At 36.9% G+C, this 11,902-nt stretch overlaps 1 protein-coding gene across 1 annotated transcript; it reads right to left on the reverse strand.

The window, feature by feature from the left end:
* Positions 1-9,852: 9,852 nt before the first annotated feature.
* On the reverse strand, positions 9,853-10,543 carry LOC113280319 (serpin-ZX-like). Its single transcript, XM_026528963.1, has 2 exons — positions 10,298-10,543; positions 9,853-10,167 (listed from the first exon to the last, which is right to left on the reverse strand). The coding sequence occupies exons 1-2, from the start codon at positions 10,541-10,543 to the stop codon at positions 9,853-9,855; spliced, it is 561 nt and encodes a 186-aa protein (XP_026384748.1).
* Between the last annotated feature and the right edge of the window lie 1,359 nt (positions 10,544-11,902).

An 11,902-nucleotide genomic window follows, 5' to 3' on the forward strand; every position in this document is an offset into this window, starting at 1 on the left:
TCCACCGTAGTGTCTTATTATGTGACATACCGTGCCTATTTTTTTGTTTCTCTCTTGATGTAATTTGTTACAGGTTTCAATGAAATCTACCAATGGAGTCAAATACTTCCTACTAGACTGTAGAAACAACCCAAAGTTGGTGTATTGAGATTAGGAATGTCTTTATACAGTTCGGATAAAATCCCCTTAATCAGGTAATGGAACACGCCCTGCTCCCCGCTCAAAAATGACTTGTGCAATAGAAAAGGAAAGAAACATCAAGATAGTCAATGAGGGTTCTACCAACAGTTACAGGTGGATCAAATGGCGTATTGATATATTCTCTAAAGATTTTGTGCCAAAGATACTTATTATGATTGTTTCTGGATTATGATAATTTAAGCTGCAATGTGTCATGCCCAAATGGGTTAGGATTAAAAACGAATCTCGCTTTCCCTGAGTTATGTCCTATAGACCATGGTGGATATTGGAACTTCAGGAACTTGCTCACATTTGTTTAATCTTGCTCAGTTAATTTTTGGTTTTCTTTACATTGCTATTTGCATATGTTGTTTTTTCCTATTCATGAGATTATGGTGTGTGAAGTTATAGTTGGTTTCCTTTAAGGACTGGTGGTGATGGATGTAAACGTGAAACTGAACTAATTAGTTATTTTCAGGTATGTACAACCACTCCTCGACTCTGGATAAAATTCGGATAAAACATGTTCTTTGTGACGCATCATAATACAAAAAACGGTCGAAGAAACTTTAGTTAGGCGCCATTGTACTATGCTCAGTGTTTCTATGATAGCAGCAGTAAGTATGTGGAGCTGTTCGTTTTAGCAGCGAACTTTGAGGTCCTAAGTGTGCATTTTATAAAGTAGTTAAAAGACTTCCCATTGTGGTGTATTGAGTTATATTATCATGAATCCTTTTCAGAGTTAATAAAACTGAATGGTGTATTAGGAGTCCTACTTGCAATTTAATATTTTTCCCCTTTCTACAAGTATAAATGGCATTCTTTAACATTGTATCTATACCAGTTTGGTGTGTATCGGGTACCCAAAAGTTGATTAAGTTGTGAAATTGGATCATTAAAAATGCATTCATTTAAATCCCTTGCGCTGTGTGACTATTTTATCATTTTAGTGCATGCAACAGTTTTCCAAGGGTGTGATGAGTTAGATATGACAGTTGAAAGCTAAACCTAAAACTGTATGAATCAAGACAGTTTTACTTTGTTCATGGAAAACTAACAGAGTATTTATTATGAAGTAGAATAATTTATATGTTATCAATTTTAATTTGAAATTTAATAAAATATTATCATGACAAATTGATAGAGTATCTATTATGAAGAATTATGGAACCTTAACGACATGATAAATTTTGTCCGTTAGATGCATTTCTAATCCCAATCACAACCATCACTTATGACAAACAATTACATCCCTAAATTTATCTCTTATGAGGACAAATCTGGACCATCACTTACACGGACAAACTTAGCCAAACTATGCTTTATATTCTTGATTTTATTTTGGATATATCAGATTAGCATGTCCATTCGTACAGCTATATCCAAAATTCTATACGAAAGGTTGAAGCTCCTTCTAACGAGCATCATCTCGTCACACCAAACTGCCTTTATAAAGAAATATAAATTTTAGACATTATCTTGGTTGCAAATGAATGTCTCCGACTCTGGATTAAAATTAAAAATGACAGGTATTATTTGTAACATTGATCTCGAGAAGGTCTTTAATAATATCAAATGGTCTTCCATTGATGTGGGGTTTGGTTTAAAATAGAGAATGTGAATTAAAGGTTGCATCAACAGAGTTCCATTTTCTGTTTTAGTCAATGGTTCTGTCTTTGGTAGATTCGAGAGCCAAAAAGGTATTAGACAAGGAGATCAGTTGTCTCCCTTACGCTTCCTCCTAGTGTCCGAAGTCCTTACTCATATGTTTGCAAAAGCTAATCATCAAGTCTGGCTCGGTGGTTACAAGGTCAAGGAAAACGGTACAAAGGTTATTCACTTACAATTCGCTGACGATACATTGGTCTTTCCTGATGCCGAAGTGGAGAAAATCAGGTATCTCAAATACATTCTTCTTCTTTTTAACGATGTTTCTGGTTTCCAAACGAACTTTTCAAATAATTTTCTTTTTGTTGCTGGTGAAGTCCAAAATATGGATGACCTTACCGAGGCAGTGGGGTGCACTAGTGTCATTTTACCTTGGTATGCTCTAGGAGCCAAGTCTAACTTTGTCTCAAACCGGGACGAAGTTATAGAAATTTGTAAAAATAGGTTTCCACTTGGAAGAGAGGTCTTCTCTCCAAAGGAGGAAAACTTATTCTTATCAAAATCGTATTAATGAGCCTACCAGTCTATTTTTTTCTCTCTATTCGTTGCCCCACATTGAGAGAACCGTATGAAACTTTTTAATGATGCTAATGGTGGGAAAAAACACAAGTGAGTTAACACGTTTGTAAACCAATGTCCTAAGAGGGATTATGCATTAGAAATTTGAAGCTTATAAACTGTGGTCTCCTAAAGAAATGGTGGTGGAGAATTTGGTAAGAGAAACACACTTTTTGGTCTCAAGTCAGCCACGAAAAATATGGTATCTCTCAATCTGTTTGGAGAACCAAAACCCCTAAAGACTCCTATGGGGTTAGTGTTTGGCATAATATACACTCTGTTGTTGATGAGTTTCTTAACGCTGTCCAATTCAAGGTTGGAAAAGGTGATTCCGTGCGCTTTTTGGAAGAAAAATAGCTCCCTGTATTACGAGATATTACAAGATATCTATGAGATATCTTCCTTTCCAGATATACCTGTTGTATATCTGTCATATATCTGTATCTTTGTATATTTCTTATCGTGTAAGCTAAGTTACTTCCTGATATATCTCTGGTTCTTGTATATAAGACCAGATACATGTAATTCATATACACATCTTTATATAATCCAATATACCATGACAAATCCTGTCATGGTATCAGAGCAAGGTTAGATCTAAATTAAATCGTGTTTCCGCTGCAACAAACAACAACCAATAATCAATACTTGAATCATAAAACTCAAACCCTAGTGTCGCGTATCCTCTTTCACTATCACTTAACATGTCACGTGAAGATTATCAACCCATTACTGTGAAGTTTGATGGAACCAGCTACAATCATTGGTCCTTCTTAATGAGAAGTTTTCTCAAGGTAAAATCCATGTGGAGATATATTGATGGAAGAGCCAAAAAGCCTGCAACTGGTGTCGTTATCACTGAGAAAGGAAAAGAAGCTGGAGAAGAAACTGCTGAAAGCTGGGAGGTCAACAATCACAAGATATTAGCTTGGATAAGCAACACAGTTGTAACTTCCATAAGCATGCAACTTACAGGTTTTGAAACTGCCAAAGATGCATGGGACTTTCTTTCAAAAAGGTATACCCAAATTAATTTTGCTCAACGTTACAAGCTAGAACAAGATATCCGATCTATGAAACAACAAATAGAACAATCTGTTTCAGACTTCCACTCTGAGATGTCGATTATATGGAACCAGTTAGCACTAATGGAACCCAACTGGACAGCTGACATAGAGCTACGGCAGAAATACAGAGAAGAATCACGACTAGTTCAGATCTTAATGGCATTAAAAGATGATTTTGAGACTGTAAGAGCCTCAATACTACATCGATCACCTCTCCCATCTGTTGAGGCTGCATTATCAGAACTCATCACTGAAGAAACTCGAAAAATAATCAAGACAGATATACCAGCCGTGTTTGCATCTCCTTCACGTGCAAACTTTAACAATCACTTCAATACACAGAAGACAGCTCGTGATTTTTCACAAACTCAATGCTACAAATGTAAGAAATCATGTCACTTAGCCAAGAACTGCACTGTGACACCAATGCAGAGTGGACCTCACACTTCAGCTTCTCAAAGAATCCAACAAGAATCAAGTTTTCCAATTCAGTGCAACTATTGCAAGGAACCAGGACATATAGTAGCAAACTGCACCTCACCATCTTCCAGAAACATGAGAGAACGAAGAAGGTTTAATGGAAACGGATATGTACCTGCACCATCCATTCATGCAGCACCTGCATCTATACCGAATAATCTAGCTGACATACAAGAAATGCTCCAACAGGCACTTTCAATGGGCAACAATAACTCTACAACAACATCTGCACTATCTACTTCCGCAGGTAGCTTCTCAAATGGTTGGTTCCTTGACTCAGGTGCCTCTAACCATATGACATTTGATTCTAGCATATTTGAGCAGAAAAGTTCTATTACTATACCTACAATCCAAACTGCAGATGGATCTGAACTAGCTGCCAGTCATATTGGTCAGATTAAAATCTCTGACAAGATACATATATCTGATGTGTTACTTGTTCCAAAGATAAGAATGAACCTTATATCAATTGGACAATTATGTAATCAGGGATTTAACATTTATTTCTTCTCTTCTGGCTGTGTGATACAGGATCCCAAGACAGAGAAGCTTATTGGGATAGGCCGTAGAGTAGGAAGATTGTACCTTCTCGAAACACTGATTTCCCCTCGACTGTCAAAGAGTGATCTTGCTGCAACTACAACTGCAAATTCCTTTTCTCCATCTGTGTCTCCTTTTATTTCATGGCATTCTAAGTTAGGCCATGTGTCTTTCTCTCGTCTCACTCATATGATAAATAGTGGATTATTGGGAACTATTCAGGTTGATAAAGAACCTTATCGCATCTCATGCAATTTAGGAAAACAAACTGCTCTTCCTTTGAATAATAGTATAACTCATTCTGTCGAACCTTTTGATCTCATCCAATCAGATGTATGGGCAAAATATCCTATTATCTCTAAGGGAGGAGCACTATATTATGTTATTTTCATTGATGATTTCTGTCGTTTCACATGGATATATCTTTTCAGTTCTAGATCAGATTTTTTAAAAATTTACACAACCTTTTCTAGAATGATCAAGACCCAATTCGGAAAAACCATCAAGAAATTCAGAGTTGATCAAGGAGGAGAGTATATATCAACTCGTTTCAAAGAATTCCTTTCAAAAGAAGGTACCCTTCTTCAATTATCATGCACTGAAACTCCACAGCAAAATGGTATCGCAGAGAGAAAATACCGCCATATCATAGAGACAGCTAGAACACAACTTTTGTCAGCATCAGTTCCATCTAACTTTTGGGGTGAGTCAGTCCTGACTGCAGTCTACACAATAAACCGTATTCCATCCATAGTTACAGAAGGAATGTCTCCATATGAACGGTTATACAACAAGAAACCAAACTATTCTGAGCTTCGTGTTTTTGGGTCAACGTGCTTCGTTCTTCTTACCGAGAGACAAAGAACCAAACTCAGCAAAAAGAATGATATATGTGTATTCCTAGGCTATGGCATAGAACATAAAGGTTATCGCTGCTATGATCCAGAGAGTCAAAGACTACGCGTTTCCAGACATGTTACATTCTGGGAAAATATACCCTTTTGGTCTCTCCCCACTAGTAAATCTCCCAACTTAGAACAGTTCTCTTATCTAGATCCCTTTGAGGATACGTCTCATTCCAGTTCTCCATCAACATCCATTCCGTTTCCCTCCACAAATATTACTCCTTTTGAAAATAGGGAAGTTATACAAGATCACTCTATGGTTAATCCTGACGCAGCTTCTCAAGAAGGGGATCCTATATCTGACAATGTTACTTTACCAACACGAAATCGTCGACCACCAGTCAGGTTTGCAGACTATCATTGTTCATTATCATCGATTTTATTTGTGCATGCACCAAATTCTTACAGGGAAGCATCTGTACTACCAGTTTGGCAACACTCTATGGACGAAGAATTAGTTGCACACAAAGAAGCTCATACTTGGGATATGGTTGTGCTACCTCCAGGAAAGTCTGTTATTGGAAGTAAATGGGTATACAAAATTAAAACTGATTCAGACGGCAACATAGTTAGATACAAATCCCTTCTAGTTTCTCAAGGATACACTCAGGAGTATGGTATCGACTATGAAGAAACATTTGCCCCTGTTGCTCGTATGACTACAGTTCGTACTCTTCTTGCTGTTGCTGTTGCTCGAAAATGGAATCTAGATCAAATGGATGTGAAAAATGCCTTTCTTCATGGAGATCTTCAAGAAGAAGTGTATATGAGACCTCCACCTGGAATGTCTCACTCTCCTATTCGAGTATGTAAGCTTCGTAAACCTCTCTATAGAATCAAACAAGCACCTCGTGCTTGGTTTGAAAAGTTTTCTAACGCTGTTATACGATTCGGATTCACTCAAAGTGCATATGATTCAGCCATGTTTACTCGTTCCACTGCAAGGGGTATGGTTATTCTACTCCTCTACGTAGATGATATGGTCATTACAGGTGATGACATGAAAGGCATTGATGCTCTTAAAACTCATCTTAGTTCATGTTTTGAAATGAAGGATCTAGGCTCCTTACGTTACTTTCTTGGTTTAGAAGTTGATCACTCATCTGATGATTGTTTCATCTCTCAAGTAAAATATGCCTCAGATATTCTTCAACGTGCTGGATTAACGGATAATAAAACTGCAGCCACACCTCTTGAATTGAATAGAAAGCTTAGTCTTTCTGATGGAAAACTCCTTCCTAATCCTACCTTGTACCGCCAGCTTGTGGGAAGTCTAAACTACTTAACTATTACTCAACCAGACATCAGTCATGCAGTGCATATAGTTAGTCAGTTCATGTCAGCTCCGCGATCCACTCATTATGCAGCTGTACTCAGGATCTTACATTATATCAAAGGGATATTGTATCAAGGAGTTACGTTTTCGTCCACTTCTGATCTCTGCCTTCGTGCATATTCAGATTCAGATTGGGCAGGAGATATTACAGATAGACGCTCAACTACAGGATATTGCTTATTTCTGGGTAGTTCATTAATATCTTGGCGTAGTAAGAAGCAAAACGTAGTTTCCCGATCTAGTGCTGAAGCAGAGTATAAAGCTCTTGCACACTCAACCTCAGAAATTGTTTGGTTGCGATGGCTTCTAGGGATATGGGAGTTAATCTGTCAGAACCAACTCCACTGTATTGTGACAACAAGGCTACTGTTCACATTGCTCACAATGATGTTTTTCATGAACGTACCAAGCATATGTTAGAAATCCCCGGACCTAACTAACCTCGAAAACCGGCTTGCAAGGTTAGGGTTTCCCATGGATTATTAAGCATGGATCCTAGGATTCCCTAGGCGATGTGGTACTATTTAACACCCCCCTCAACGACTAGGGCTGCACTGAACTGATGGGTATGACAGCCGCTGACTGGGCTACACTGACGGGTATGATACGAAAGCCGCTGACTGGGCTACACTGATGGGTGATACGGAAACCACGGACACACGGATGGACATGGGTGGGTTGAGAGTGGCCTGACTCTGATACCATGTTAGAAATCCCCGGACCTAACTAACCTCGAAAACCGGCTTGCAAGGTTAGGGTTGCCCATGGCTTATTAAGCATGGATCCTACGTTGCCCTAGGCAATGTGGTACTATTTAACACTCTCAAGGCACCTTAGCCTCGATGTGTCCCAACCTTTTTAGAATCTCTACGAGTAAAAATATGTTAATGATGCATGCTTGTACGGTAAACAAAAACAGAATTAACTAGGATCTTGGTATTTCTCACAGGCGTCTTTATGATACTGAAATAACCGAGCTAACTACTATTTTACCTCTTCTGGATCTTGTGTCTTTAAGCAGTGATGCTAAAGATGTTTTAGTTTGGACTGGTGCAAAATCTGGCGATTTTCACCATGAAATCTGCTTACGATTTGCTAGTCTCGACTAGTAGAATTGATGACAGTTTTCCCAAGAACATGGTTTGGTCTAAAGCTTGGCCTCAAAAGAACACTTTCTTCCTTTGACAAGATGTCTTAGAAAGACTTCCTACTTTGTTTAACTTCCAAAAGAGAGGTTCTGCCGTTGTAACGTCTAATGGATCTCTTATCGCTAACCTTTGTACTTTTTTTCAATATTCTCCTGAGAGCTCTAACCACATTTTTCTTGAGTGTCCCTTTGCTCTTCAAATATGGGATTTCTTTTTGATTGTGCAGGAAATCCAAGAGTTATCCATAGCACAGTCAAGGATTTGATATCCAACTAGAATTATCGGGACAACTCCATTAAAGGAAAATAAATTTAGAAGTGATTGCCTACAAGCATTCTCTGTTCTATTTGGAACGAGCACAATGCAAGGACTTTCACAGACAAATCAAAGGAAGTTGCTGATATTATAACGTCTGTTAAGATTCAAACCTATTATTGAGATTCTACTGAACCTTGGTTCGTAGGTTTCACTTCAGATGACATAGTTGTAAATTGGAAAGAAAAACTTTTCCAACCTCCGTAGTGTTGTCGGGTGAGTATGGTGTGGTGTGAACTTTGTTTTCTTGTTTGAGGCTCTTAGTTTTTATCAACTTGTTGTTGATGGTTGAGAGGTGTTTCATGCCTCCTTGTTTTATTGTCTTCTGTATATTTTGTTATCTCTTAATAAAATTTCTTTTTACCGAGAAAAAGACTCAAAAACTAATTATAAAAAGGGATACGATAAGAAAGTAAGTCCATAAAAAAAAAACTACCAAAATAGAACGATAATGTAGGCACCATTATTTTATTTGGAATCTGGAAGATCCTGAAATTCGCAAAATGTGTTCTGCAAGTTATTTAAAGTTGGGGTTCAATAGATAGAAATAATTAAATTTAAAAGAGAAGATTTTGAGATTAGTTCGTACTTTTAAATTACTTTGGAAGTCCAATTTTGTGCACATTTCTTGAAGGATTGTCCAAAAAACAAAGCGATCCTATTAATTCTATGAACTTGTAAAATTTTGTGCACACTCCTTCAGCCCGCTTTCATTTACTACTACTGACCGCCATAACTAGGAGATCATGCAGGACCAACCAGAGCAATTACCATAAAAGTCTGGATGATGATTCCATTTGCCATTGTTTGGGCACTATGGTTAGAGAGAAACCGTAGAACTATGGCTAGAAAGAGGGGTTGGTCTAAGGAAATGATCATTATAGAGATCAAGAGATTCCTATTTCAATGGGGTTCTATTAAGAATTGGTTTAGGTTGATTACTCCGAATGATCTAATATTTAACTGGAATGCTGTTTCCACGGTTTGAACTGATAGGCATTTAGAGTCATTGGGTATGGCTTGACTGGTGGGATCAAGTGTTGTAACAAATCTTTTCTCTTTTTAATAAAATTTTACCCCTTCTGTTTCAAAAAAAAGAGACCATAGTTCAACCATATTCCAATTTTGTTTTTAGGGATATATAAATCTTAGAGGAGCCAATAGGATCATTTTGTTTTGTGGACACTCTTTAAAGGAGTGTGCACAAATTTGGACTGCCATTTTGGATCTAAAAAAAGGAGGCCGAGAGACACTAAACTAATTTGGGCTCCCTCCACAATTTTTGAGAAAATAATAATATCTTTCAGTGTATGAGAATATCCATATCTTTATAATTCAATATTACTTGTATAAATTTTAATGGGAAGATTATGATTACACTAATCCAACTTAGTTAATACAAAATTTAATTTGTTGCTAAACCAACAGAAAAGCTAGCAGGGATAACAAATTGCTGGCCGCAGAACATCAAAGATATTGAAAAATACCATTTTAAAGAATATACCATACATAGTTATTAGTTATCGTAAACTATAAATAAACATCAAAGAAATTACTTCAAACAAAATTTTAACTTAAAAGAAAAGTCGAATGCTCTAAACTACTACCAAGAAAGAAAAAGAGAAAAAAAACTAGAGAGATGTTTACATGTGTCATCAAAAATTTGACAAAGGATTAAGGACATTCCCCATAAACAACATTGCACCACTTTGCTCCTGTCTAATAATTAACACGAATGGATGATCTGCCACAAAATCGACGCGAGGAGGAGGTGTGAAAGAACTGGCGCCACACCTCCCATGCCCAGCAGTAGGAGCAGCAACTTCAGTTCCCTTTTCATCAACTTCAACAAAACACTTGTGAAAAATTCTGTCAACATGAACCTTAATGTATTTCAAAGTGCCATCAATATGCACCATCTCCTTAATCTCTGCTTGTGATTTATCAAAAGGCAAAACTATGCCCAATTCCTGTAGTACTCGCGATGCTTCAAAATCAAAGAGGATTTTGAATTTTGGAACCTTAAATTCTCCCTTTAGCACCAAAATTCTGATAAACTGGGACATATCTATCCATAAAACATGAGGGATTATAACTCACCTTTGCTATGAGTTCACCAATCCCATATCGTTGCTCTGGTAAAACTATATACATTGAAAAACTTGGACTACGAGCATTTCCATGTGTTCTTGAACGTTTGTATGGGAGTTTAAGTACTCTAAAACTATCATAACAAGTAATATATTGTCTTGCATTGGATGACATGAAGGGAACTTGTAGTGTTTTTTCCCCATTCAGGAGATAGAACTTTGGTTCCTTGGTTAGTGCTTGATCAAATGGATTCATAGTTGTAAAAGGGAAGATGAATGCCGAGGTTAAAAGAGGTTTGTCACATACAAGAAAAAGATACAAAAAACAACAGGAGGTTGAAAATTGTCATACCTTGGTTTTGAAATCTACAATTTTGGCTTCTGCTCTATATACTGCGGCGGCAAGTTCTTCGAACAAAGGTTTAGTAGGATAAGATTTTTCAATCCAAATGCCGCAAATGAAAGAAATTTTGGGTCGAGTTCGTGCCTCGCATAACAATTCAATGAGGTTAGAGTTAACCGAATTTAGATGGTTGAGGCTTCCAGAGTTGAGGAAGCCTAATATCTGTTTTAAGGTTTCACCACTTTCCCAGAAGCTAATAAACCTAAAACACCGTCGATTGAAAAGGGAGAGAATACAAAATTCTTGTTCTCCGCATCCTTTAACCAGACATCTTGGCAGTTCTTTTGTTGCTTGTTTCTGGCTCTGGTAGCTTTGATTCTTTCTAAGTTTTTTTTGTGGGTGATCCATGAATTTTGAATGATGTAGGCTTTACTTTTAGTTTGTTTTCCATAGCTATCTGACTTCTGCAAAAACATGCACTACTAAGTGTCTATACCTAAGTCTGTTTTACATGTAAAGAAAGGGAACTTGTTTGGAAGTTCCCAAAATTACCAAAACTTGTTCCAAAAGGTAGGGTTTGGTAAAAAGAAGTATTAACTTTGAAAATAAAAGATTTTGAGATTGGGGAAGCGGTTGAAGGCTTTATGTTGTGTCCGGCCTGAGTTTTAAATTCTAGTTTAAACCTATTCCCTAGAATCATTCTATTGTATGCTTGTGGAACTTAGGGAAGCTTAGAGATGATATGGTCTTCAACAACCATCAAAATACTTAGCAATAAGGTTTATGCCGGACACTGTTATGGATTGAAGGCTATTATTGGGGAGTCACATTCTAATAGAGGGGCTTCACCTAATAGGATAAAAACGGGTCATTCGTTAGTAATTTCAAGAACCCCTTATCTAAAATATTTTTACGATGAACAAACAACCCTATAAATATTTTTATAATGACCAAATAACCCTTATTTAGTTAACGTTAATTTTATTTAATTAGATAATTATTAAATTAATGAATTCGTTATATGTATTTGGTGAATTTTGGAGAAAGTTTTGGCGGGAAGAAAAAAAAAAATTAGAAATTTCTTTTCAAAACCTAGATTTTGATTTACTCAACCAAAATCAGTAAATCCAATTGCCAATTCGATGTGGATGAATCTTTTTAAGATGGAGAAAACAAGTTTTACATACTTCTTGATGGAGACCCAGAGATAGCTAATTTGTTAGAAGGTAAAGAGGTTTTAACAAAAAATGATGATCAATCTCAACAAATTGG

The sequence above is a fragment of the Papaver somniferum genome, chromosome 5 (genome assembly GCF_003573695.1).
Source record: "Papaver somniferum cultivar HN1 chromosome 5, ASM357369v1, whole genome shotgun sequence".
Lineage (NCBI taxonomy): Eukaryota > Viridiplantae > Streptophyta > Magnoliopsida > Ranunculales > Papaveraceae > Papaver > Papaver somniferum.